The following is a 23,939-nucleotide window of genomic DNA, read 5'->3' on the forward strand; positions in this document are numbered from 1 at the left end:
AGTACCAGGAACTCGGCCCTGCCCCCGCCCCTCCCGCCGCGACTCCGGCCACTTGGTAACAAACACTTCCACTTCCTGAGTCCTCTTTCTTCGCCCGCCGCGGGGCGCCGCGCCGAGCACTGGCCCCGCCCCCGCAGGATCCGATTGGCCTACGACGTTCACCCGGCCACAGCGCCCCCACCCCGTGGGCCCTGATTGGCCCGCGGCGGCCCACACCCTCGGCGCGGCCCCGCCCCCGGGGTAAGGGGCTGGCGGGATTCTGGAAAGCTCAGACGCCGCGCTCCGCGGGGATTGGTCTGCGCGCCTTTCCTCACGCTTCCCGAAGTCGGCGGCCGCCGCTCCCGGGACACCTGCTCTCTCCGCTCGGCTGCGGGGAGTCCCTGCCGCGCTCCCTCCCGCCTCCCGGCCTCGCCAGGCCGGAGAAGGGCTGGGCCGGCCACCGACGGGACGCGCGTCGCGCCGCTGAGGCGTCGCGGGGCGAGATGAGCGCGGACGCGGCGGCCGGGGCGCCCCTGCCCCGGCTCTGCTGCCTGGAGAAGGGCCCGAACGGCTACGGCTTCCACCTGCACGGCGAGAAGGGTAAGGTGGGCCAGTTCATCCGGCTGGTGGAGCCCAGCTCGCCGGCGGAGAAGGCGGGGCTGCTGGCCGGGGACCGGCTGGTGGCGGTGAACGGAGAGAACGTGGAGACGGAGACCCACCAGCAGGTGGTGAGCCGCATCCGCGCCGCGCTCAACGCCGTGCGCCTGCTGGTGGTCGACCCCGAGACGGACGAGCGGCTGCAGAAGCTGGGCGTCCAGGTCCGGGAGGAGCTGCTACGCGCCCAGGACGGGCCCGGGCAGGCCGAGCCACCCGCCGCCGCCGAGGCGCCGGGGCCTGGCGACGAAAAAGAGGCGCGCGAGGCCGAGAAGAGCCCCCCCGAGCGGGTAAGTGCGGGGCCCAGGCGGGGTGACGGGGACCCGGGCGTCTCGGAGGTGCAGCCCCGCGCCCGCTGCTGTCTTTCTGGAACTCGAGCGGCGAGGAGGGGCGGCTGCTTCCGCCCGCCGACCTGGCGCATCTCCAGTTCCTAGGCAGGCCTGGGGGCAGCGTCCCACGACCCCAGCATCCTTTCCACACTGCCTGGGCCCCTGAGCGCCGTCTGCCCCTCTTCTCGGTTGGTCTTGGGGTTGGCGGGGAGGGGATGGGGGCGGCCCAGGAGAGCCCCGTCCCTTTGCCTCGGCTCTGTTGGCGTTTTCGCCCGTTCCTCGGAACCCTCCAATTAGTTGTGTAATGGCCCTCTCCTCGGCGGTCCCCACCCTGTAATTGGGCCGGCAGGAGGGACCCGCCGCCTAACCTTCCTCCTCGGCCCCTAGGAGGGGGGTAACTGAAGCCGGAGGAACAGCGAGCGTGGCCCCGACTTCAAAAAGCCAGAAGAGTCCCAATTTCCTTTACATGCGGAGGCCCAGCCCCGGAGTGGGAAGAAAGGGGTGTCGGGCGGTTACTCCTGGTCTCTGTCTTTCTCCTCTGCCCGAACCCTCCATGGTTTGCGCCCTTCTTCAGCTCTCCTGGACTTCATCGTCCTCCTGCAGACCTGTCTAAGCAGCTGTGTGGGGGAGGGATGGGAGGAGGAGACGCAGAGGCGTCTGGGGGTGGTGGCGGCTCTGCCACCCAGGAGAATTTATGATTCTCAGGAATGTGAGGAGTAAGCGCTAGCCTGTATCAGGGCTCGGCAAGGAGGACTTTGGAAGAGGAGAAAGAATGCAGGGGGACGGGTTGGCAGTCGGTGTATCATACCTAGGCAGGTGGGCTTCCCCCAGCATCCCCTGTGGCACTCTTGTCCCCTCCCAACAAACTGGTTGCTTGCTGCTTGCCTGCATTTGGTGTTGCCCCAGACGATCCCAGTTTGGATCAGCTGCAGGAGGGGCAGCTGGCAAAACAGGCATTGCTGTTCTGAGCCTCATGTCCCCTAGGGAGGGACACTGGGAGGTCCCCCCGGGTGCAGACAGTGAAGTGCAGGGCCTAGGCTCTGCCGGGGTCCAGTGAGCTTGCACCAGCTCTCCCTGGTGGCAGCGTGTAGGAAGGGTGCCAGTGGTGCCAGTTGGAGCCTCCTTGGGCAGAGGAAGGGCATAATTCGGCTTTGAGGTGGAAGGTGGAGCCCCAGAAGACCAGCTGGTTTAGTGTAAGTGAGGGAAGTGAGGTCACTAGGAGTACTGTCCAGCCGGAGCCGGGTGCTGGGAATGCCAAGGCCGCCAGGCTCCCACTTCCTGCCAGTGCCAAGCTGGCATTGGCAAGGGGTGGGGGAGGAACCAGAGCACCCCTGGCAGGGGGTTAACACCAGGGAGTTAGAACCAATGACCTCTGGTTCCAGGTGGAAAGCTGGTTTGAACTTTGTGCTGAGTGCATCGATTTGCCTTTTTTGTTGTTTGTTTTGAACTTTGGCACCAACACAAATAACGCCCCCCCCACACACACACACACACACACGTTGCGGTTGTGTTCAGCTCCTCCCTTTGCCCTTTTTGTTCTGCTGGGTGCAGTGCCCTAGGGCCTGGGAGGGAGTGCGGAGACTGGAGGCTTGGAAAAGGCAACGCACACCCAGAGAACAGCCCTGCTCTGAGGACTTCTCTGGATGAGAACAGACTGAGACTCCCCAGATGTTGGTTTGCTACTCGGCCTACCTACACTTGTTTGTACTTTGCTAGGTCAGGAGAAGGGAGCAGAACCACTTCCAGAGAGTCCTAGGGAAACCATAACCAGACCTCTCTCAGGTCACAGGTCAACAAGCAAGCCACAGGGCTTCCCTGAGCCCTGGTTTTCCCATCTGTGAAATGTGGGTGTTGTAGGATCTCCCAAATAATTGGGAGGTTCTTGAGCTCCTACTAGGTGCTTAGTTGAGCTCCTTCAGGCCCGGGCGCTCATATCCCAGATTGTGTAGCTGACTCCTTCCACCTTATTTATGGCCAGTCAGGCCTGGCCAGTCCCTCTCCGTATGGTGAGGGGTCAGGCAACCCACCTTGCTGTAAGAACTTTTTTTTATTTTCGCTAAAAGCCATTCCTTTCCTACATAAAACATCAAATCACCTTTTTTTACTTCTTTTTTTATTAATTTTTTTAAAAAATACAAGAAAAACATTCTTAACATATGATCATTACGTTCTACATATGAATCAGTAATTCACCATATCATCACATAGCTGCATATTCATCATCATCATTTCTTAGAACATTTGCCCCAATTCAGAAAAAGAAATAAAAAGACAACAGAAAAAAATTCATACATACCATACCCTTTACCCCTCCCTTTCATTGATCATTAGCATTTCAATCTACTAAATTTATTTAAACATTTTCCCCCTATTATTTATTTTTATTCCATATGTTTTACTCATCTGTTGTTAAGGTAGATAAAAGGAGCATCAGACACAAGGTTTTTACAATCACGCGGTCATGTTGTGAAAGCTATATCATTATACAATCATCTTCAAGAAACATGGCTATTGGAACACAGCTCTACATTTTCAGGCAGTTCCCTCCAGCCTCTCCATTACATCTTGACTAACAAGGTGATATCTATTTAATGTGTAAGAATAACCTCCAGGATAACCTCTCAACTCTGTTTGGGATTTCTCAGCCATTGACACTTTATTTTGTCTCATTTCACTCTTTCCCCCTTTTGATCAACAAGGTTTTCTCAATTCCTTGATGCTGAGTCTCAATTCATTTTCGGATTTCTGTCCCACGTTGCCAGGAAGGTCCACACCCCTGGGAGTCATGTCCCACGTAGACGGCGGGGAGGGCAGTGAGTTTGCTTGTTGTGTTGGCTGGAGAGAGAGGCCACTTCTGAGCAACAAAAGAGGTTCTCTTGGAGGTGACTCTTAGGCCTAATTTTAAGTAGGCTTGACTTATCCTTTGTGGGGTTACGTTTCATATGAACAACCCCCAAGATTGGGGGCTCAGCCTATTGCTTTGGTTGTCCCCACTGCTTGTGAGAATTTCAGGAATTCTCCGTCCAGTCACTATTTTGTTTACAAAGGGGCTATTTTGTCTTGAATAGTTCTCAAGTGAAAAAAGGTATAAGTTGGAAAGTGTCTTTTGGAGTGTGATTTGTATGGATGGCATCTGGCTGGAGATACCAGCCTGGATCCAGAACGATGCAGGAGGTGAGAGATGCCACCTGCTGGTCCCTTCCTTGGCCGCTTGTGGCTGGCTGGTCACTCTAGTCCTCAGGTGGAGGTGGAGTTTGAGCTTCAGATTGGCCCTTAAAGCAGGACCTGCCCGGGCCTGAGCCAACTTAGTTATACTAACTGGACCACCTGGAGGGAGGTCACTTAACCTCTCAGCTCCATTTCTTTTATAAATTGGGGTGATAGCAGCTACCCCTAGGGGTTACTTGGATTAAATGAGAATGTATACATATAAAATGAGCAGCTCAGTGCCTGGCACTAAATACATGCTCAGGAAATGTTGTTTGTTATTGTTTGAATTAATAAGTATTTCACAATGATTATTATACGCCCACCTGTGGGGTTCTGGACCTGCCTCAGCAGGTGTTCAGTCAATGGCCGCTATGTTTAATAATTATGTTGTTATAATAATTATTAAACAATAGCACAATCTGGCAGCCTCCTTGCACCACTACTTCCCAAGCCATACCACCAAGGATCTGAATTTCTCTCAGGCATTCCATGTTCTCAGCCTCTGATCCTTCCTGCCTAATATTCCTCTGCTTGGGAACTCTTCCCCTCCCAGCTCCTCCTGTTCTCTGTCCTTGCATCTTTTATGGCTCTGAACATACAGTCTCTTAATTATCTGCTCATGCCCTCCTCCTTCTCTGTAGGGGAGCCCTGAGGACAACAGCTGTGGCTTACATGTGTTTATAGCCTCAGCACCTTGCACTGTGCCTAGTACCAAGTAGGGAGGTGTCTGATAAATGTTTTTTGGATTGATGAGTGGATGCATAACAGCTGCCAGGTAACTTTGTCCCCATTCATCTCAATCCAGCACACCTGGGCCTGTTTGCATCACTAGTACAGAGATCAGAATTCCAGGTGGAATCTTTCCACCCCTCTTTCTTGCCTGCCATTTTAAGACCTTTCTTCGAAGACTAGAAAGCCTGAGAGCCTAGGCTTTGGGGGTCGGTGGATCCAAGTTTGAATCCCAGCTCTGCCACTCATTGGCTCTGGGACCCCAGGCTAGTTAATTGTTCCTTGCGAGCTTCAGCTTCCACCTCCCTGTTGGGGAGATTCGATGAGATGTGTGTGAGAAAGTGCCCAGCTTGGAGTGGGTTCCCACTAGACCTAACCCTAATCCCAGCAGGGACAGTGCTGACACCCCAGATAGCCAGGTCGGTGGGCACAGTTAGCTGGCAGCCTGTCAGCCTCTTTCCCAGGGAGGACCTTTTCACAAAGTTCGAACTTTGGGAGGACAGAACAAGGTTTGGACTGCAGGATGTTCTGATTTGAAATGGACAGGTATGTGATAGTTTGCTGGTTCCTCTTAGAGTCAAGAGTTCAGGTCTTGGGTGAGCCACGGTGGCTCAACAGGCAAGAATGCTCGCCTGCCATGCCAGAGGACCCGGGTTCGATTACTACCCATGTAAAAAAATTAAAATTAAAAAAAAAAAAAGAAGTTCAGGTCTTTTTCTTCTCTGGTTCTTACCTTCAGGTTCCTGTTAGCTTAAAACTAGACCAGTAGTCCTGGAAACAGTTTTCTTTTGGGTTGAAAGGGAATTCCTTCAAGGAACCTGATAATTCAAATAGGAGCCCTTCTTCCCTCTCCCAGACTTCCCATCCCAGGGGTCCCTAGGGGAAAAAGGAGCCCAACTCTTTTAAGAGCTTGTCTGTTCTTCAGGCCTCTTTCAGGAGAAACCAGAAACCGGACCCCATAACACAGGCTCCTGCTTTTGCTGCTCTAAGATAGAGTGGCCCCACCAGGGAAGGAAACACAGTGGTGTAATACAGCTCCAAGCCATCCAGCCCTGTGTTTTTCACTGATTCCCCACGACAGCTCTGCAAATGAGGGCTTTTCTCCGTTTCGTAAGTTTTGATAATAAGCAGTTAATAAATGATAGCTGTCATTTGCACCTGGTGATGTGCTAAGTACTAGACATGCCATCCCTTGATTATTCACTTAAGCACCTGTGAGGCAGCCCCATTCTCTACATGTGGAGACTGAGGCTTCCTAAGTCCCTGTGGCCCCAGGACTCACAGCAAGAGTCTTGGAACCCAGGGGTCTATGACTTCAGGGTCTGCACACATCCATTGGGCCACACAGTTGGATTTCTGGTCTCTGTCCATCACCTTTGGGGCTACACCAGGGCCATCACAGTGGCATAAATTCAGGCTGCTTGAACCTACTCCCTGCCAGCTTCCAGGAATTTGGGCCCTCCTTTGGGACAGAGTTCCCAGGCACTCATGTCTGCAGTGGGCATTCTTTGGGCTCCATTAGGCAAGGCATGTGGGCCCTGATAGAGGGGTAGGCTCCTGCCCCCATTCCTTCTCATGTGGTGGGCCAGGCACAGGGCTGCCCTTGCTGGCTCTGGGGCTCCACTGTAGCCCAGAGTGCCTCTAAGAGGGTACGCTTGAGTGAAGCTTCCCTTCTCCTCAGGGTGGGTCAGTCCTCTGGGCAATGTTCCTGTCCTAGCAAAGGACAGGTGGTTCTGGATTCCCTAACGTCCAGGTCACTTTGGTTGGGGGGAACATGGTAACATGCAAAGAACATGTTCCTGGGTTCTAGCCCCGCTCACAGCTTTTGTGCTCTGTGATCCGAGTTCCAGACCTGGTGTCTTTTATCAGCTGTGTGTACTTGGACAATTTACTCAATAGCTTTGGACCTGAATTTCCCCACTTATAAGATGGGGGCAATAATACCTTCTTTACATGGGTGTAGTTGAGTTTTAAGGAGAAGATCCACAGAAAGCACCTCGTGCAGTGACTGGTGAGTTCAATAAATGATAGCTGCTATTTATTATTTTAATATCGAGCCCTAATTTCCAAAGCTCCTTGAAGGTCTTTGTATAACTTTGGGAATGCCCACAGGGAGTTAAGTTAAGAGACTCCTGAAAGGAGGATGAGGGATGAGGAGGGGACCTAGGGTGCTTGCGGGGCAGACGGCCAGCTCAGGGTGGTTTGTGTACAGCCAGGCAGCGGCCCAGGTACCAGGCTGCTCCATCCCAGGCTTGCCCAGCCCTGGGGAGACCCGAGCCAAACCCACCCCCACTCCCTCTGCCCAGGTAGATCTCTGGCCAGTGCAGGGAGGAAACTGCCAGCCAACGGGAGAACCTGGCCCCAAGCCTTTAAGTCGGGGTGTCAGAGAAGCAGCCCCCACTCTAGCCTGTCTCCCTCCTTCCCACCCTCCCGAGATCCAGAAAGGAATACTAAGAAGCAGGGATAGGAGTAATGTCCTTCTTTGCAAATGCAGATGTGCACCATTCCTCATTCTTGTAGGGACCTGGGGGGATATTGAGGGGGAGGGGTCTACCAGGGTGAAATGAGGCCACGTTAGGGCCTTGGGGCCCTCAGGCAGGGGCAGGAAGGTCCTTTGCAGCTTCCTAGGGGGTGAGAAGAAGACACCTCCTTGCCTTCTGGATGCTGGCCCAGAGGGCTGAGCTCCTTGTCACTGAGCAACCTGCCCTAAGGACGGTGCCCCCATGCTATGCAGTCACAAGTCACCCCCAGAGAGGGACAAACCAAACCTCTAACCTCAGAATTCTTGGAGAGGCTGAGCTGCCTCCTAGTGCTCCTCCCCCACCTTCTACCCCCACCCCCTGCCCTTGGGGCTGATATCCCTGCTCGAGTCACCATCCACATTTGCATAAAGAGCCTTTGGCCCTGGCTGGGCTGGGGGAAGGGAGGTGGGCGGTGCCTCTGTTGTTCCCCAAGCCCCCCTGGTGGTCTAGTCTATCAGTTTTCCCGCCCAGCCCTTCTGGGGCCCAGAGGTGGCTGAGCTCTGAAGGGAAGCAGCCTGGCTGTTTTATAGGGCCCATCTCTGAGACATCCACCTAGGGGCCCCCAGGTGCACACAGCCCTCCCCTAAGAGGAGCAGTGGGAGCGGCCCTGGGCCTGTTTCCCAGAGACAGTCACCAGGATTGGGGTATCGACTTTCCTCAGCTTTCCAGGTGGCTGCTGATGGCGCCTATTGAATTCCGTGCCTGTCGTCCACTCCCTGGGCTGTGGGGGTGGAGTGACAGGGCGGCCACTTGGGGCTCCCTGCGGGACAGGAGCAATGGAGGGGGCAGCCTGAAAATTGGTGTGGGGGGAGAGAAAGCTCTGGAAGCAGCTCTCCCAGCAGTTTTCTCTGGCAAGTGAGAGGCTCCACCTGCCCTCCCAGAGCCGCCCAGCCGCACTCCCCATTGTTCACCACTGCCTTATGTCCACTCACTTCAGGGTCTCTGTCCATCTCCTCACTGCATAGGTCCTGAGTTTTTTCTGCCTGTCGTCACTGGAAGTTCCACCTTGCCCTTCTGAATTCACTGGGAGTTTCAGAACATGCTCTGGGGGCTGTGTTCCTCTTGAACCCACTCCTCCCTGGAATCATGGGTCCCTTATGCCAATCCCAGGGTGGCTGGGATGAGGCCCCCATTTGCTTCCCTTGCCCTCCCAAGGTCGAACCCAGGTCCTGCCTCAGCTTGGTGGACTGGCCCCTCCCAGACCTTCTCCACTCTGTGCTGGGTCTTGAGGCGTGGCCAGGCCCTCAGACCCACAGAGAGGTACCCTAGGGAAGTCCTGTGCACCCTAGCCTCCACCCAGTCTGGGATGGGTCCTCTTGATGGGCTGACTCAGTAGCTGGCAGTGACACCCCTTGGAGATAGCTGGGTGATTCCTGCTGGGGGAGAGGTGGTGAGGAGCAGCAGGGCTGGTCTCCCTGTGTGAAAGGAGGGAGCCTCCAGGGGCTTGAGAAGCAGATAGGACTCCATTGGTATCTGATTGCTTCCAAAAACTACCCAGGGCTTCCCATCCCTGCCCAGCCACCCTCTCTGGCCCTGAAGCTATGGCAGAATCAACCCCAGAGGGCAATGGAGACCTGAGCCACGACAGGCTGGGTCCCTGTTTCCCCCATCCTCCCCTGGCAGAGGGGAAGCAAGGCTTAAAGCAGTCCCCTGAGCTTTGATGGCACAGGTCGGAAGGCTAGGTACGGGGGGCCACACCTGAAGGAGGACATCACTGGGGTAGCCCCGCCTGCCCAGAATGCATCCAGAGCCTCCTGGCTCTCCCTGCCCGGCATGCGGCATGCTCACCACCTATCATCCATCCAAGTTTTATCCCTCAGCTCAAATTGTAGTTCTCACAGTAGCAGCTCTGGGCTGCAAAAGGCCCTGCCACCGGAAGGAAGGCTGTGGTTTCATCAGCTCCCAGGCCTTCTCTCAGCAGAGGCTGCAGCCCATGCCTGAGAGAGGGAGGCGAGCCCCAAGTCCCATTGTCTACTGCACACTGCCCCTGACTCTGCTGGGGCCTTCGTTCCAAATGAGCCACCTCCCACTCTGGACTCTGTCCTTAGGGGAGGTCCACACAGTGGCAGCAGGAACACCAGGTTCACAGTCAGAGACCAGAGCCCTTTTCCTCCACTGTAGTGTTGGGTTACATCAGGCTTTACATTCCTGAGCCTCAGTTTCCCCATCTCAAAAATAGGGGGTGATTAGTCCTGGCCAGGTTGCTGAGGGAGGGGGAGTGGATAGTGGAAGGGGAGGTGGGGAGGAACAGCATTGGAAGGGCCCCCTCCTATCCCTCCCTAAGATTCACCCTCCCTACTTTCTCAGGGTAAACAGACCAGATTGCAGAGTTCCATCTGGCTGGGGCAGAAAGCTGAGCCTGTCCTGGTGGTGGCAACTGGTCAGACCTGTTCCTGCTCACCTTGGCGGCTTTGTGGAGGGATTAGCTCCATTAGAGAAGAGCAGCACTTACTCCCAAGGCTGGGGGGGGGGGGGACTTTGGGAGGAGCTTCGGGCATGCAACAGCCAGCTGGGAGGGTACTCTGCAGGAAGGGACAGGAGGGGGTGAGGAGAATTTGGGTGGCCCCAGGGAGATGCTGCATTTACCCTGGCTTCTGGTTTCCAGAGCCACTTATTTGTTTTTGTTTGGGGTGGGAGCCCCCTACTTTTGACCCTGGTGAAAGAGAAAAGGGAGCAGCCCAGTGGACTCGGGCGCAGATTTGGGTAAGTGGGAACTAAAGCAAGGGCCAAGCCTTACCCCTCCTTCCTGTCTTGGTCTCTTTATACCCCCACCCCCAACATCCTGAAACACAGGCTAGAAAGACAGCCCAAACATTTGAAAGTCACTCTCCCATGCAGATGGCAGCTGCCTCCTGGGGCTGGCAAGTTGTGGCAAGAGGCCCCACGCCTCCCCAGCCCGGCTCCTCTCCTAGTTGGGGATTTGGGCTTCAGAGTAGCCTGGCACTCCCCATCACTACCCCTGTCATAACATCATTTCTCAGCTTAGTGTGATTTTTCCTTCAAGTATCGAGAAAGGCTGAGATGCTCAGGGCTTCAGAGTCTGCAGCTTGCTTCCACATAACACTCATCCATGCTTCACAGCAACCCTGGTGGTGGATGGCACTACAAGGACTCAGTAAATGAGGAACCTGTGGTTCCCAGAAGGAAATGACTTGCCCGGGTCACAGCAGAGCTGGAACCCCAGCCAGGGCCTTGACTCAGTTGCTCCATTGCACTTTCCCCGAGGTCTTGGGTGATAGCCAGCTACCCTGTCCCAGGCCTGTCTGGGAGGGACTCCTACCAGTCCCTAGTTTCCCAGCAGGTAAAGGTATCCTGGGGTTGTAGCTCCTAAACTAACTAACTGCCTTAAATTGGACCAAGGACATTGAAGATCTTTCTCAGCTGTGTCAGAGTTCCCAAAAGAAATCTGCCTGTGCCCTCTGAGGAGGTCACACTCCCCCCGCCCAGCCCTGCTTTTCATGCCCACTCCCTCTTCCTCTGCAATCCAGACTCCTTGGGGGATAAGGGGGTCCCTGGGGTTCTGTTGCTGCCTTCACCCTCAGCTAGGCCTGGAGCTCATGAGGCGGGCCAAGCCTTGGTTTTGCCAGTGAAGTGCCCTCATCTTGCCAGAATCCCTTGCCATGCCCCTTGCCCTTCACCAGGGCTGCGGTTATAAGGGAGCCAGCTGAACCACAGGGCTCCGTGGGGGCAAGAAAAGAGCCCATGTGGGTGAAAAAAGGCTTGACTATAAGCTTGCTCATCAACTTGCAGTAAAAAAAACACCGCCCCTGCCTCTCCCGCTGCAGAGAACAGGGTTCAAGCAGGCTTGGGTCCCTAGAGTCACGTGCCCCAGGTACCCGGCCAGGCTGACAGACTGCACATACCCCACCACTACCAGGACGGCCGGGCTGAGCTCCCTGGTAGGGAGGGATATATTATCAATCAAAGTGGCAGGGTCCACCTTAGAATGTCAGAAAGGACAGGGACCTGAGAGTTGATGTGGACCAACCCCTCATTCTCCAGAAGCAAAAACACTGTCCTGCCCAGGGTTACCTAGGTGATTTGCCCCAATGCTGGGCCAGAGTTCTCTCACATTGCTTTGAAGGATCTAAGCAAACTTCCCAAACCTCTCCTTCCTTTGGTGGGGGTGGGGTGGGGTCAGGCAGAGAGCAGGGAAGACGGAGCTTGGGCCATGGGGGAATGGCCGGTGGACCCTCCCTTTTTTTTCCCACTCTTTCCCCACAGCGCGAGCTGCGGCCTCGGCTCTGTACCATGAAGAAGGGCGCCAATGGCTATGGCTTCAACCTGCACAGTGACAAGTCCAAGCCAGGTCAATTCATACGGGCAGTGGACCCAGACTCACCGGCTGAGGCTTCAGGGCTCCGGGCCCAGGACCGCATTGTGGAGGTAATGCCACCTTGACCTCAGCATCAGTCCCTTCCTAGGCTCCTCCTTCCTGGCTGCCTCCCCACCCTTAACCAGCCTGTGACTGCAACCATCCACCATGTACTACTTTGTTAGCCCCACAGGGCCTAGCCAGCCCCGGGGAATGGATGAATGGGTAAAGATGGAAGGAGGAAGGTGGGTGGATGGATGGATGCAGAAAGGGAGGGAGGAAAGAAGAATAGAAAAAAATATGAATGGATGGAAGAAGTAAGGTTGGGTGGTATGTAGATGAACGGATAGATAGATGAATGAATAAACATACGACAGACAGGTAAACTAAATTCTTTCCTGCCCCACTCTCCCCTGGGCTCTTCTCCACCAGCAGACATGCTGAGCAACCCATGGTTAATCCATCAATCCAAATGGCGGGCTGGGGCCACCCCCAGAGCTTCCCTACTGTCTCAGATGTTTGCATCAGGCCAGGGGTGGAGGTCAGTAATAAAATCCTTCTCCCAAGTTAGGCCCTTATGCACACTCATTTTCTACTGAGCTGTGCTCACTGGGAGAGGAAACTTAAACCATAGGACTTGGGCAGGTCCCAGAATCACAGTCTTAGAACCTTAGAGCTGAAAGACCAGCTCCTATAAGACATCTCATTTTACACGTGAGAAAAACAAGACCCAGAGAGGAAAGTCAGATGGCAAGGCCAGGGCCCAACTCCGGACTTCCAAACCTCTGTGCCCTGTCCTTCCAAGCTATATTTGTTTAGTCTCGCCTGGATATTTCCCTTGGTTATTCCCATGTGTCCTGCCTCTCCATCTGACTCAAGTGGGGGCTCCCTTGACCTAGTTGAGGGCTCTACAGACAAGGGAGGATTCAGTGTCCCCAGATTGCACACTGGCCAAGGACAAAGAGAAGCAGCAGTTGTACCTCTCTCTGCCTACCCTCCTGAAAACCTGTGATCTTTCCCTGCCCCCACTCCACAGGTGAATGGAGTCTGCATGGAAGGCAAGCAGCATGGGGACGTGGTATCAGCTATCAGGGCTGGCGGGGAGGAGACCAAGCTGCTGGTAGTAGACAAGGAGACCGACGAGTTCTTTAAGAAATGCAAAGTGACGCCATCCGAGGAGCACCTGAACGGTGAGCTGGGGCTGGAGGCCCCTATGTCAGGGGCATTGGCCAGTGCTCACCACTTTACTGTGCCAAGTTTCCTGGCCTGGATGCTCCTTCCCTCCCCTTTGGGGATGGGTTGGGGGAGAATGGGGCCTCGCATCAGGAGAGGAAGCAGGGTCAACAGCAGGTTTTCTAAGTGGGCATTAGGAGTGGCGAGAGATATGGGGTAGCCTCTCATTCCCAGACTGAAGCTGCCACAACAAGGGGAGGCCTAAGCCCCAACCCCCTTCCGCTAACAAGTTTTCAGGGCTATGCTGCTGCAAGGAAAGGGTTAACTCTAGGGAGGCTTCCCAGCCTCTGTCTGGTCAGATCAGAGTCCAATGACTGGGGCCCACTGCCTTCCCCCTCCTTTCTCTCAGTTGTCTTGGAAACTCAGGCCTGCTGGCTCTAGAGAGCTGTGGGTCCCCCTTTGGTCCCTGGGCCCCTGCCCTCCTCATCCCCCTGCATCCCCCCCTGCCAAGGCTGGCACCTCCCCTTGCCCAAGCCTGTACCAGATAGGCTACTACACCAGGGCAAGGAGGGGTGAAGCAGGACTCTGCCCCCTGGACTGGATTTTCTCATAGGAAGATGGCTCCCTCCAGTGTGGAGCACTGTAGCCTTTGCAATGAATAGGTGGGACCTCCCAGGAGGTATAGGTGGGGACCACCCAAAGATCCTGCTGTAGACTCAGATCCCCAGCTAGAGGGGCCCAGTAACAAGGCCCTATTCCCATACTTCCTGGAAGGGGGATGGGTCAGTTGGAAGTCCTGAGCAGATTCTGTGGTGAGGGCACATTCTCTTGTCTTTGAAGTTCATGGAAACCAGATACTCAGACAATCCTCTTCCTTAGTGAGAGGGGAAACCAAGTCCCAGCCTTGTTCTTGGGTAAGTGGTACTGGGAAGACAGAACTAAACTCTGGACTCTATTCAGTTCCTCAGATATCTTCATCTGCCTCTTCCACCATCCTTCATCTCTTATCCCTTTACACACACACACACCACCACCAAGTAACTGGCCCATGAATATCCTCCCTCTTTCTGGCTGGGTGGGAAGGGCCGTGAGAAACCAGTGATTGCAGTCTCTGGCACAAGGACCTGGGTGCAGTCTCCTCTCCCAGGTGTCCCTCCTGGATTTCTCCAGGGTGACGCCACCCCTAACCCCCCTACCCCCACTTCCCACCCCTGAGGCTGCCAAGACCAGCACCCCGCTGGGGCTTTACCCTGAACACTATGAGAGAGTCTGGAGCTAATGAGGAAGGGAACAGAAGGGAGTGAGTGCCCCTGTGTCCCATCAGTTCCTTGCCCAGCTGCCATGGGAAGTCTGTGGGGTGAAAAGAGAGGAAAAGTAAGAGCCACATGTGCCTGAGCCTGCCTGACTATGCCCTGGCCTCCAATTCAGGGAAAGAGAAGAGATAAACAAGTTGATTTTAAATGAAGAGTTCAGAAGAAATCCACCCAGGTTGGCCAGTCCTTGGAAGTAGAAGTGCCCCTTTGTAGCCACATGGGGCCTCTACCCTGAGTGGGCCCAGCAAGGGTGACCCAGTCCTGTTTCCTCCCTCTCATCCCTCCTGCCACCCCAAATTTCCCACTGTCTTGGGGTGGGGCTGCACAGGACACTACCCTGAGCCTTCCTGCACTCCTCATTTCCAGACTTGCAAATAGCAGGTAGGCATATCATAATCACCTAGAAAGTTTCTGAAAAATGTCAATTCCTAGGCCTGCCCCAGATCCACTGAGTCAGAATCTGGCGACCAGCTTTCCAGGTGATTCTTATGCAGCCAGTCTGGGATTTGAACCCTATCTGATCAGTGCTTTTTTCATTACCCGTGAATGGTTCATGAAATCTATTTAGTAGGTAGAAGCCAGAATATTTTTTTAATGAAACTGAATAGAAAATATCAAAGGGCACTGCATTATAGTTAAGTGTTATTTTGTGAAACTTTTGATATACACACATACAATCTTAGTGTGTGTTATAATGTTAAAATGTAAGATGTACTTATATAAGCGGGTCACAGTCAAAAAAGTTTTACATACACTGACTCAGGGAGTAAGATCTAGTTATCTGCCCAATACCGATGACTCTCACCTCCTCTCCATTCTATCCCCATGCCCCAAAGCTTCTGGACTCACCTCTCCTCTCTTTTCTTTGCCTAGGTCCCTTGCCTGAGCCCTTTACCAATGGTGAGATACAGAAGGTAAGGACTGATGGCTAACTGCTTTTCCGGCCTGAGGGTGGGAGAGCAGGGTGTGAAGGTGGCATGGTCCGGGGGAAGACAGCCATCTGACTCAAGCTGAAACATCAGGGTCCTCAGTCCAGCTCCTTCATGAGCTCCAAGGCAGTGGGAGAGGCCTGGCTGGGTCTGTCTGCAACCCGCCGTCCTGGGTGACAAACCCCCCGCCTCCAACTCCCCACTGTACAGAAGAGGCCATTCTTCCCCCCAAGAACAGAGCTTCAGTGTCTGGCCTTGCACTGCCAGGCCCCTGCTGCTTCCAGTCTGGGTTGGAAGAACAAAGTTCCTCCTCCCTCTCCCCCTCCCCCTCCCCCTCCCCGGGCAGAACTGAGCAGGGCTGGAGGCTGGCGACGAGATGGCAGGGCGAGTTGCCAGCCGAAGCCATAGAAGACCCCAGGAAGGGCTGAGCACCAAAATGATAGGCTAGGTTAGGCTCAGAGTTACGTTATGGAGCCAGGTCACAGAGCATGAGCTCTGCAGGGTCTGCTCAAAGGTTTCCCTTCCCCAGGGGTTCCTGCTGGGGATGTGGCAAAAGACAGGGTTTCTGGACTCAATCTGAACCTTCTGTCATTCTCATCTAAGACTCCATTTTTTTTATTCCTTCAAGGCCATCCTTGGCTGCTCTGGGATTAAGGATTCAAGTTTCCTGGGGTTGAGTCCAATGGAGTATCACCCATGTTCCCCATGCCAAGCAGAATCCTTTCTTTGATCACTGACTCAAAAGGTCTATCAGAGCCTGAAGGCACCAGTGGGGAGACCGAGGGAATGAGGGAGCATTTTAGTTAATCCCAGGATGGAGTCCCTCAGCCTGGGAAGTAGAACCAGGCTCCCTCTGATCCTTTAAGGAATGTAAAATTGTAAATCCCCCAAGGCCCCCCTGGCAAGGTCCAGCAGTGGGGGTTTGGGAATGCAAGGCCTACATAGAACTTTTCACCCATCCCCTGACCATTTACACCCTTCCTCTCTGTGCCAGGAGGAAGGTGGTGATGCCCTGGCCAAGGAAGCCTCTGAGAGCCCCAAGCCAACCCTGGCAAGGTCTGCATCCAGCGATACCAGTGAGGAGGTAGGCTGCCAGTGGCCAGGTGGGACTGGGTTCCAGGAAACTGATTCCCAGGACACGCTTCTTCCCGGCAAACATGTGCCTTTGAAGTCCCATGCTGAGCCACGTTCTGCTCTTATGACCTGGCACCCAGAACTTGAAGTCTGGGGGTTTCTCCAGGGGCTGACTCCCTCCTTTCTGTTCCCCCCCCCCCCCCTTTACAGCTGAATTCTCAGGACAGCCCCAAGAAACTGGACTCCACAGCATCCTCTTCCTCCTCTGACCCCATCCTGGACTTCAACATCTCCCTGGCTGTGGCCAAAGAGAGAGCACATCAGAAACGTAGCAGCAAACGGGCCCCACAGATGGACTGGAGCAAGAAAAATGAACTTTTCAGCAACCTCTGAGCACCTCTCCACAAGCCACCGAGGAAAGCTGAAAGGGCTGAGCCAGGCCCTACCCTAACATCTCTCCCTTTTCCTCCTCCTCACTCACCCTTGAATTGACATTACCAATCAGCACCAGCATTGCCCTTCTTGGCAAATCTGATTTTTCCAGAAAACAATGTTCTTCCCTTTCTTTAGGGAAGGTGACTTTTTCTGTCCTGCCCCAATCAAAAAGCAGGCTCTGTTCCTTACTCCTAACTTGAGGGCTTCACCCTCCATGTGTCACCTCGATCTCCTACCTGGGACATCCCTGGGACTTGCACCAAGCAAGGATTGTGGGACCCACCAAGTGATGGCTAGGTCCAGGGCTGATCGAGGACCTCTGACTGTAGCAACCACAGCTCTGGGTGGACAGGCCATCATCCTCAGAGCTGGGGCTCCAGCATTTATTTTTGTTCATTTGATTTTTTTTTTAAGTGCAGAATCACAGAGTTTGGAGGGATTTTTGTTTCCTTGATTAACATGATTTTTCCTGATTGTTGTATCCAGGGTACAACTGTGGCCTTGGCCTTAAACATTTTTGTTTCCACTCCCACCTTCTAGAGCCAGGTAGCCTGGGGAGGGTCTGGTGGTATTCCCTGCCGGGGCCTGAGCCGCCACCACCATTGTAAGAAGCTATCGTATGAAATTCAACTGATTCTTCCAAACCACTTCAGCCTTTGTGTCTTCCTTTAGAGCTTTATCCTCCGGCCTTGAAACCTCTGGTGGGTGGGCAGAGGATAGGGTACAGCTGGGGGGAGAGGACCATTCAAGGCTCCCTGTGGACTCCAGGTAGGGAGAAGGAATCGGAATTTCCTGTCCTCCTAGCTCCCATGTGCATAAGCTCCATGGTTGGTGGGCATACTCAAGTATTGCCTGCATGCATGGGGCTGACAACTGCCAACACGAGCTGGGACCCTTCTGCTGCAGGGTCCTTTATCTGGCGCTGGCTGAGACCCAGATGCACAGAAAGCTGAGAGGCTTCTGTAATTCAGGATCATTTGAAGTGTAAATCCCAGGATGGAACCAGATTGGGAATGCAGAGATTTGGCTTTAATCCTCTGCCTACAGCCCTTGGAGTGCAGGCAGGATTCCCAGGAGTGGCCTGAGCTGGCGCCAGATACACTATCTTATCTGGCCACTGGCCTGATTGGAAAGCAGTTGTCTAGGGCCAAGGAAAATCAAACCTGTCCTGTCTGAGCCCCGGGACCTGCTGCAGAGCCCAACAGGGTAGAGGGAATTTTTCAAGGGCAGAATGTCCTGCCCCTCCACGGAAAACCCAGTGGGTAGGCGATTGGGCCCAGAGCCCTTAGATTTCTGGCACCAAGGCCACATCCTGGGGCCTGGCCCAAGGGCCCTGGCCAGGAAGTTCCTGGGAGAAGGTATGAAAGATGACCCCAGGCTACTCTCCATCCAGCCCACAATTAGACCACTCTGAGCCAGGTTCCTAGAATGAGGGGAACAAAGGAAAAGAGCCATCACACATCTGGGTGAAAAGAAGGTGGGTCCCTATCTGTCTATCTCAGCTTCTTGCTAGGGTTTGGATTCTGAGCCTGAAAATGAACCATCTGAACTTCCCTTATCAAGGTGTTTATTGCCCGTGTCCTGCTCACCTGCCCTGCCCGCACTAGCAAGGCAGGTAGGAGGATGGTCCCGCAGGCTTTGGAAGGCCCCTCACGACCACACCTGCCTGTGTGGGGAAGCCTTGATTCTCTTGACTAAGGTGAAGAGAGGGAGAGGCAGGTGACTTGGAGAAAACTCCCATCAGTGGGGGCTCCAGCAAGTGAAGTTCTCGTGTTGAACTGAGGCCTGGCCCACAGCCCAGGGTTCTTTGCATGCATAACCTGCTGCAAGGTGCCAGGCACCTCGGTCTCAACAGTAGTTCGGGTTCTTGTCACAAAGACCCTAAGGCCTCAGGGAAATCCCACTATCTGGGGCTGCTTCTCTCACACAACTTTTGAAAACGTGCCTGTTCTTGCCACCACAGACTAGGATGGGGGAGGGGTGGCAGATAAGCGGGAGTGGGGGTGTCTGCCTACCTCCGGAGTGGGGGAGACCTGGCCAAGCTCTACCTTGTGGGTGGGGGCTGCCGGGTGGTCTGGCTGCCCCAAACCTGTGCCTCCACTGCCCCCTCGCGGCCTAGTCAGGTGCAGCTACTCCCAGAGGCGGGTGTGGGGGAATGGGTTGGGATGAAATGAGAGCAGGAGGCATTGAGAACAGGGCAGCCTGAGCCCCTCCTGCTCCAGAGAATACCACCAGCAGACCCTGCAACTGAGCAGAGGGCTGGAGCTTCTCAACAGAGGTCTCCAGACATAAGAAACAACATCACAAACTAACTTTTTACTATAACACGAAAAAAGCAGATCTAATGAAAAAGCAGCAGCCAGGACACTCACCCCCTTCTAGGACCAAGCTGACTCACTCCCAATTCACCCTGAACTTGCCCCCAGCTTGCTTCTGCAGGACAATAGAGACTAAGCCCCATCCCTCTACATGCTGGACTGAATGCTGCAGTCCTGGACCTCCTGGGAGCTCCTCTCCACACAAGCAGAATGAGAAGACAAGGCAAGCGGGCCATCATGTGCTTTATTTCTGGCCAGAGCCTTGGCCCCAGGCAGCTTATCTTGCCTTCCAGAAGAAAGGAAGATCTTGTCCAATCTCCAGGCTGCCTTTGCCTCCAATCCCACCTCCACCGTGACTTCCTATGGATGCACGCTCTCTACTCCAGGTTCCTAGCATCTGGAGTTGGGTAGGGCCAGGAAGGGCTGGCCCTGGAGTCAAACTTAACCACAGGACCTACCAGAAGGAGCCAAGGCAAATCCAGCCCAGAGCCTGAAGGGTCATTTCCAACCTGCAGCAGGACCAGAACACTCTGGCCCTGAAGACCCCATAAGCTTCCCTCCTAGTCTTTGGAGCATGTGGTTCTGACACTCCCATTCACACGGTGTGCCACCCATGAGGCCCAGGCTGTCAGTGGGGTTCCACCGACCCGTCTCTGTATGGCTTCTCTTCCACGTGGCTGGTCTGCACTAGAAGCCACTGCCGCTCTGGCTTACTCACTGTCAGTCTGAGCGTCACCTCCTGGAAGACGCTGCTCACAGCCACCTAGGTGAGCCAGAGAGGGCAGGGCCCACCAAGTTATTGCCATAAATTCTAGCAGTGCCTGACCCCACCTGGATCCCGCCCTTCCTGCTAGCCACATACTCACCTGCTCAAAGTGAAGTTTTTGAAACATACGGATGCTCGGTTCATTTCCTTGCCCAATTTTAGCCTCAAACTTAGTCAGACCAAGCTTGGTCACTCCTTCCAGGGGAGATCAGAGAGAGGGGCAAGTGGCAGGAGGAAGGCCCACCCCACTGTCAACCTCCACCCCTCAATCAAACCCAGTTTGCAATGGAGGCACATGTCAACCCTCCCCTCCGATCCCATCCCCCCACCAACTTTCAGGCCTGCAGAGGGCTCACTCTTAACATGCCCTAGCCTCCACCCTGCAACTTCTCCCCATCCAGTCTTATACTTACCATACGACATCATCATGAGAACAGCCTCAGTGCCAAACCCCTTGCCTCTGCAGCTGGGCTCTGGGAGAAACAATGATGACAAAAGCTAGTAACAACCCTATGAAGCTGGCACTGATACCATGGCTTTGAAGGTGAGAAACAGTCACAGAGAAGTGAAATGGCTAGATCTCGGACTCCAGAGCTGACTTCCTTAACCATATAGGTTGCCCCAAGGAGAACAGCTAGTAGGCCCTTGGGGAGGGCTGATGGCCAAGAAGCAAGCAGAAACTGAAGGACTCCTTTCCTAGTGTGTGAATATACTGCAGGGAAGATCATTTCTCTTTGGAGGGTCCCCAGCCCTCCCCAAGGATGGGTAGACTGGATTTTAAAGGTCCTAAATCCAAAGGTCAAGTTCACACCTAAGCATAAGTCTAGGATAAAGTGACAAACCCAAGGGCACTCCATCAGCCTAGTGGGTCCTGAGCGGGCTCACCAACACAGGGCCTCCCACTGCTCTCCCTGGGTGTCCTATGCAGCCTCAGCAAGTTTAAAGGTCAGATTTGAGGGCCAACAGGGAGGGAAGGCAGAGGGGAGAAAGGAAAGGAAAACAGGGGCTAGGTGGAACAAACCTGCAATCATGACCTCTATCTCCCCCAAGGCAGGGTCTCCAGGGTCTGTGAGGAAGAGGTTCACATCTCCTGCCATGCAGCTCTCCTCGGTGTCGCCTGGCTGGGCCTGCCATTTTTCTGCATCCAGCACAATGAAGGTGCACTCTGAGGAGGGAGGGGAGAGGGGCATCACCTACATACTCAAAGATGGGAGTGAGGACGTATTTCTGTCTAAGCCAGAGAACTACAGAGCACGATAGTCCCAGGGTCCAAGGGAGGAGAGGGAGCTCAGGGCTTCCATCAGCTCATTATAATGCTCTGCATTTGCCTTATACAGGAAGACAGCCTTCACCAAACACCGTGCTTTCAGAGAGCTGGGAACCCAAAAGGCACAGGAACCATACCGAGCTTGTGGCAACCACACCGAGGTTTACAGCCAGAGCCCAAGATGCTTTACTTTCTCTAAATGCTTCAGGCCACAGGCAGGGAATGGGGAAGAAGATAGAAGCATCAGCCACAGGGACTGGAACAAGACATCAGGAAAGTACAAGGGTTTTCAGCACCTTCCAGGCCTTCAGGAAGCTGAGGCCAGGACTAAGAAAGGGAAGAACCCCTTGGCCCACCCACCGCCAGGGTCTCACTGTCTGCATCCTCCCGCCAGCTGAGCTGCATGGCATACTCCTGCTCCAGGGTCAGTGGCTCCGAGGCTGTCAAACGCTGTAGTTCCTCAGATTTCATCCACTCATGGTACCTGCAAGGACAAAGGGACAGCCTTAGACTTGCAGGACTGATTCAGATGCATGGGTCTGGCACTTTATAGGATGCAGAAATGGATGGGAGGTGGTGGTGCAAGGGCCACACATGGGGGTAACAAGGGGCACATCAGAGACCAAAAGAAAAGTTATGGCTGCTCTGAAGGCAGAGGGCCACACGCACAAGACCTAGCACCAGGCTAGTCCTATGAGAGAAGAGCAGAAGGAGCAGTTCTCTCTGTTCAGCTTTCCATCCGATCTCAGGAGTGGGTCAGTGTAGAGGGAGTAGCCTGAAATTAAACATTCCTCAAATTCCTGAGGGGAAGGATATGGGAAGCTAATCTTTGCAAAGAAGGCTGGAAAGATTCCCACAAAGGAAGGGGATTAGGAACTCCCCAACAAAGAAAACTACAAGGAGAGCATAAACCCCATACCACCCACCATCCCATTCTTCCACACTCCAACTGCCCAGTGAGGGTCCCATCCTGCAACTTTAAAAGTCCTGGCCTTTTCAAAAAGCAGAATTCAAAAAATTCCATCAGCCCAGAGTTTTATGATGGCTAATATCAAGTTTCTGAGAACCGAGCATATTTATTGGCACCAGGAAAATACAACTAATTTACAATTAGATGAGAAGACATTTTTTTTTCTTTTTTACAGACTTTCAGTTTACATAAAATAACATCAATCAAAAGCAGTGGGTTCTCTGCCCTATGCATTCAAATGACCAATTCCTGAGACACTGGGGTTTCAAAGAGAAAGTTTATTGCTAGACGCAAAGCAGGAGATCAGACGGCCTGTAAGACTAAAAATCTGTCTCTATGAGTCTAAGTAGTTCGAGGTCTTTATGGATTCACACAAGGGGAGATGGAGTCATTACCATTTCAATAGCAAGTGTAAGCAGAAAGGAGGGGAGATGATAGCAAGTACAGGCAGAAAATTTACAGGGGAATGTGCTAGAACCAAGTCAATGGTTAGTTCCAAGCTGATTCAAATTCCTCCATTAGCATTTATGTGGTTGCCCTTGTGATTACAAGTTTCTAAAGTGAAAAAAAAAAGATAAAGGGAGTACAAGTGAGGGCCAGTCACCAGGTTTTTATAATAACAAGGTCACAAGAGTAAAACTACACAATCATTAGATCAAGGCAGCTGGACAACAGTTCAGAGGTTTCAGGTATTTCCCTCTGTCTACTCTAACATACCAGACAGTAAAAAGGCATAGCTATATAATGATTCAGTAATCATAATTATCCCCTAAATCTCAACTTCTCAGTTACAACTCCTTGCTGAAAGGTTAAAAAGGAGCTGAAAGGATGAAAGGGGAAAACCAGAAGGCAACTTCCTACGGGGGAGTCATATCCCTCGGCTTTTAGCTTTCATTTTTCCCTGTATGTAATTTCTCCTCACAACCAATGTTTCTTTCTCTCAGAGGAAACAGCCTCTGAGATCTGGGCTAAGGAAGGCTGACCCTTCTCGCCGTGCCTTGGAGAGGTGGCTCCACCTCTTGGAGAGATGGCTTATGCAGCCCTGGGTAGTGATGCAGCTGCGCCCCAGACCTGGAACGGTTACCTGGGCACGTGTGCAGAGGTGTAGGGCACCAAGACCACCTTCTTTCCCAGAAGCAAGGTGTTCTGATTCAACCTCATGGTAGCAGCCTGTGGGAGGAGAGGGGAAAGACCTCAGGACCCTGAGTCTCCTCCCCCTCAGGGTGGGAATCCGGGCTCTCAGTTCTCTATCTGCCTACTGGAGTTAAGTTGGCAGGAGTCCCTTTACTGGTTTCCCACCAAACATTTTAGAAACACGGACTCTAAACCCCCCTGCAAGAGGAAAGCAAGCTGGTTAAGAGTAATTAAACAGTTTTTGATCTCAGGGAACCAACCTGGGTTGCCGTTTTTGCTTCTCCATTCCACCTCCTAGAACTTCGATCCCTCAAACCTAAGCATCTCTCTAGACTTACCCTCAATTACTGCCACCAGCATCATTTGCCCTAGTCCAGAGATGCCACCCTAGTCTCAACTTTCAGCCCCACTTTTAAATTTATTTCCAACCCCTCTTGCCAGTGCCCACCCCCACTCGCCTCTGGCTCCCTCTCTTCCACGTCCCCCAAGTCTGGTCTCCCAGACCCCTTTAGGGTGAGGGGGGTAGTTTCTCAGTCCCTCCCCTTTGCGTGATGCTACAAGACTGCTTTCCTCGAGCTCTCCAACCACCGGAGCCCCGAAACTGCCAAGTTCACACCCACTCTCCGCCATCTGACACGTCCCCAGGAAATGGGGGCAGTCACCTCTTCCAACCAGACAAGCTTCGCGATCCCGGCAGCAGCCGCCCCATCCTACAAAACACTCCCCGCCCCCTTCCGCCACGCAGACGGGAGCCGCCAGGGCCCAATTCCGGTCCCGCCTCCGGAGGCGTCCAATCAGTGCACTGCGCCCCGCCCGAAGCGC

The 23,939-nt window shown here is 53.8% G+C and overlaps 2 protein-coding genes across 4 annotated transcripts; one reads left to right on the plus strand and one right to left on the minus strand.

Moving 5' to 3' along the window:
- Window positions 1–245: 245 nt before the first annotated feature.
- NHERF1 (NHERF family PDZ scaffold protein 1) lies at window positions 246–17,309 on the plus strand. The gene is made up of 6 exons (XM_077163751.1): window positions 246–923; window positions 11,648–11,809; window positions 12,775–12,928; window positions 15,098–15,138; window positions 16,148–16,237; window positions 16,438–17,309. The coding sequence occupies exons 1-6, from the start codon at window positions 483–485 to the stop codon at window positions 16,618–16,620; spliced, it is 1,071 nt and encodes a 356-aa protein (XP_077019866.1). The 5' UTR covers window positions 246–482; the 3' UTR covers window positions 16,621–17,309.
- NAT9 (N-acetyltransferase 9) lies at window positions 14,133–23,864 on the minus strand. Of its 3 annotated transcripts, none has more exons than XM_077163752.1 (7): window positions 23,780–23,864; window positions 23,068–23,153; window positions 21,388–21,497; window positions 20,768–20,911; window positions 20,160–20,219; window positions 19,847–19,941; window positions 14,133–19,743 (listed from the first exon to the last, which is right to left on the minus strand). In XM_077163752.1, the coding sequence occupies exons 2-7, from the start codon at window positions 23,142–23,144 to the stop codon at window positions 19,609–19,611; spliced, it is 621 nt and encodes a 206-aa protein (XP_077019867.1). In that variant the 5' UTR covers window positions 23,145–23,153; window positions 23,780–23,864; the 3' UTR covers window positions 14,133–19,608. The 3 variants fall into 3 exon arrangements, with proteins under 3 accessions (XP_077019867.1, XP_077019868.1, XP_077019869.1); XM_077163753.1 differs by having other exon boundaries at window positions 23,378–23,840; XM_077163754.1 differs by lacking the exon at window positions 23,068–23,153 and having other exon boundaries at window positions 23,378–23,840.
- Window positions 23,865–23,939: the final 75 nt, after the last annotated feature.

The sequence above is a fragment of the Tamandua tetradactyla genome, chromosome 6, assembly GCF_023851605.1.
Source record: "Tamandua tetradactyla isolate mTamTet1 chromosome 6, mTamTet1.pri, whole genome shotgun sequence".
NCBI lineage: Eukaryota > Metazoa > Chordata > Mammalia > Pilosa > Myrmecophagidae > Tamandua > Tamandua tetradactyla.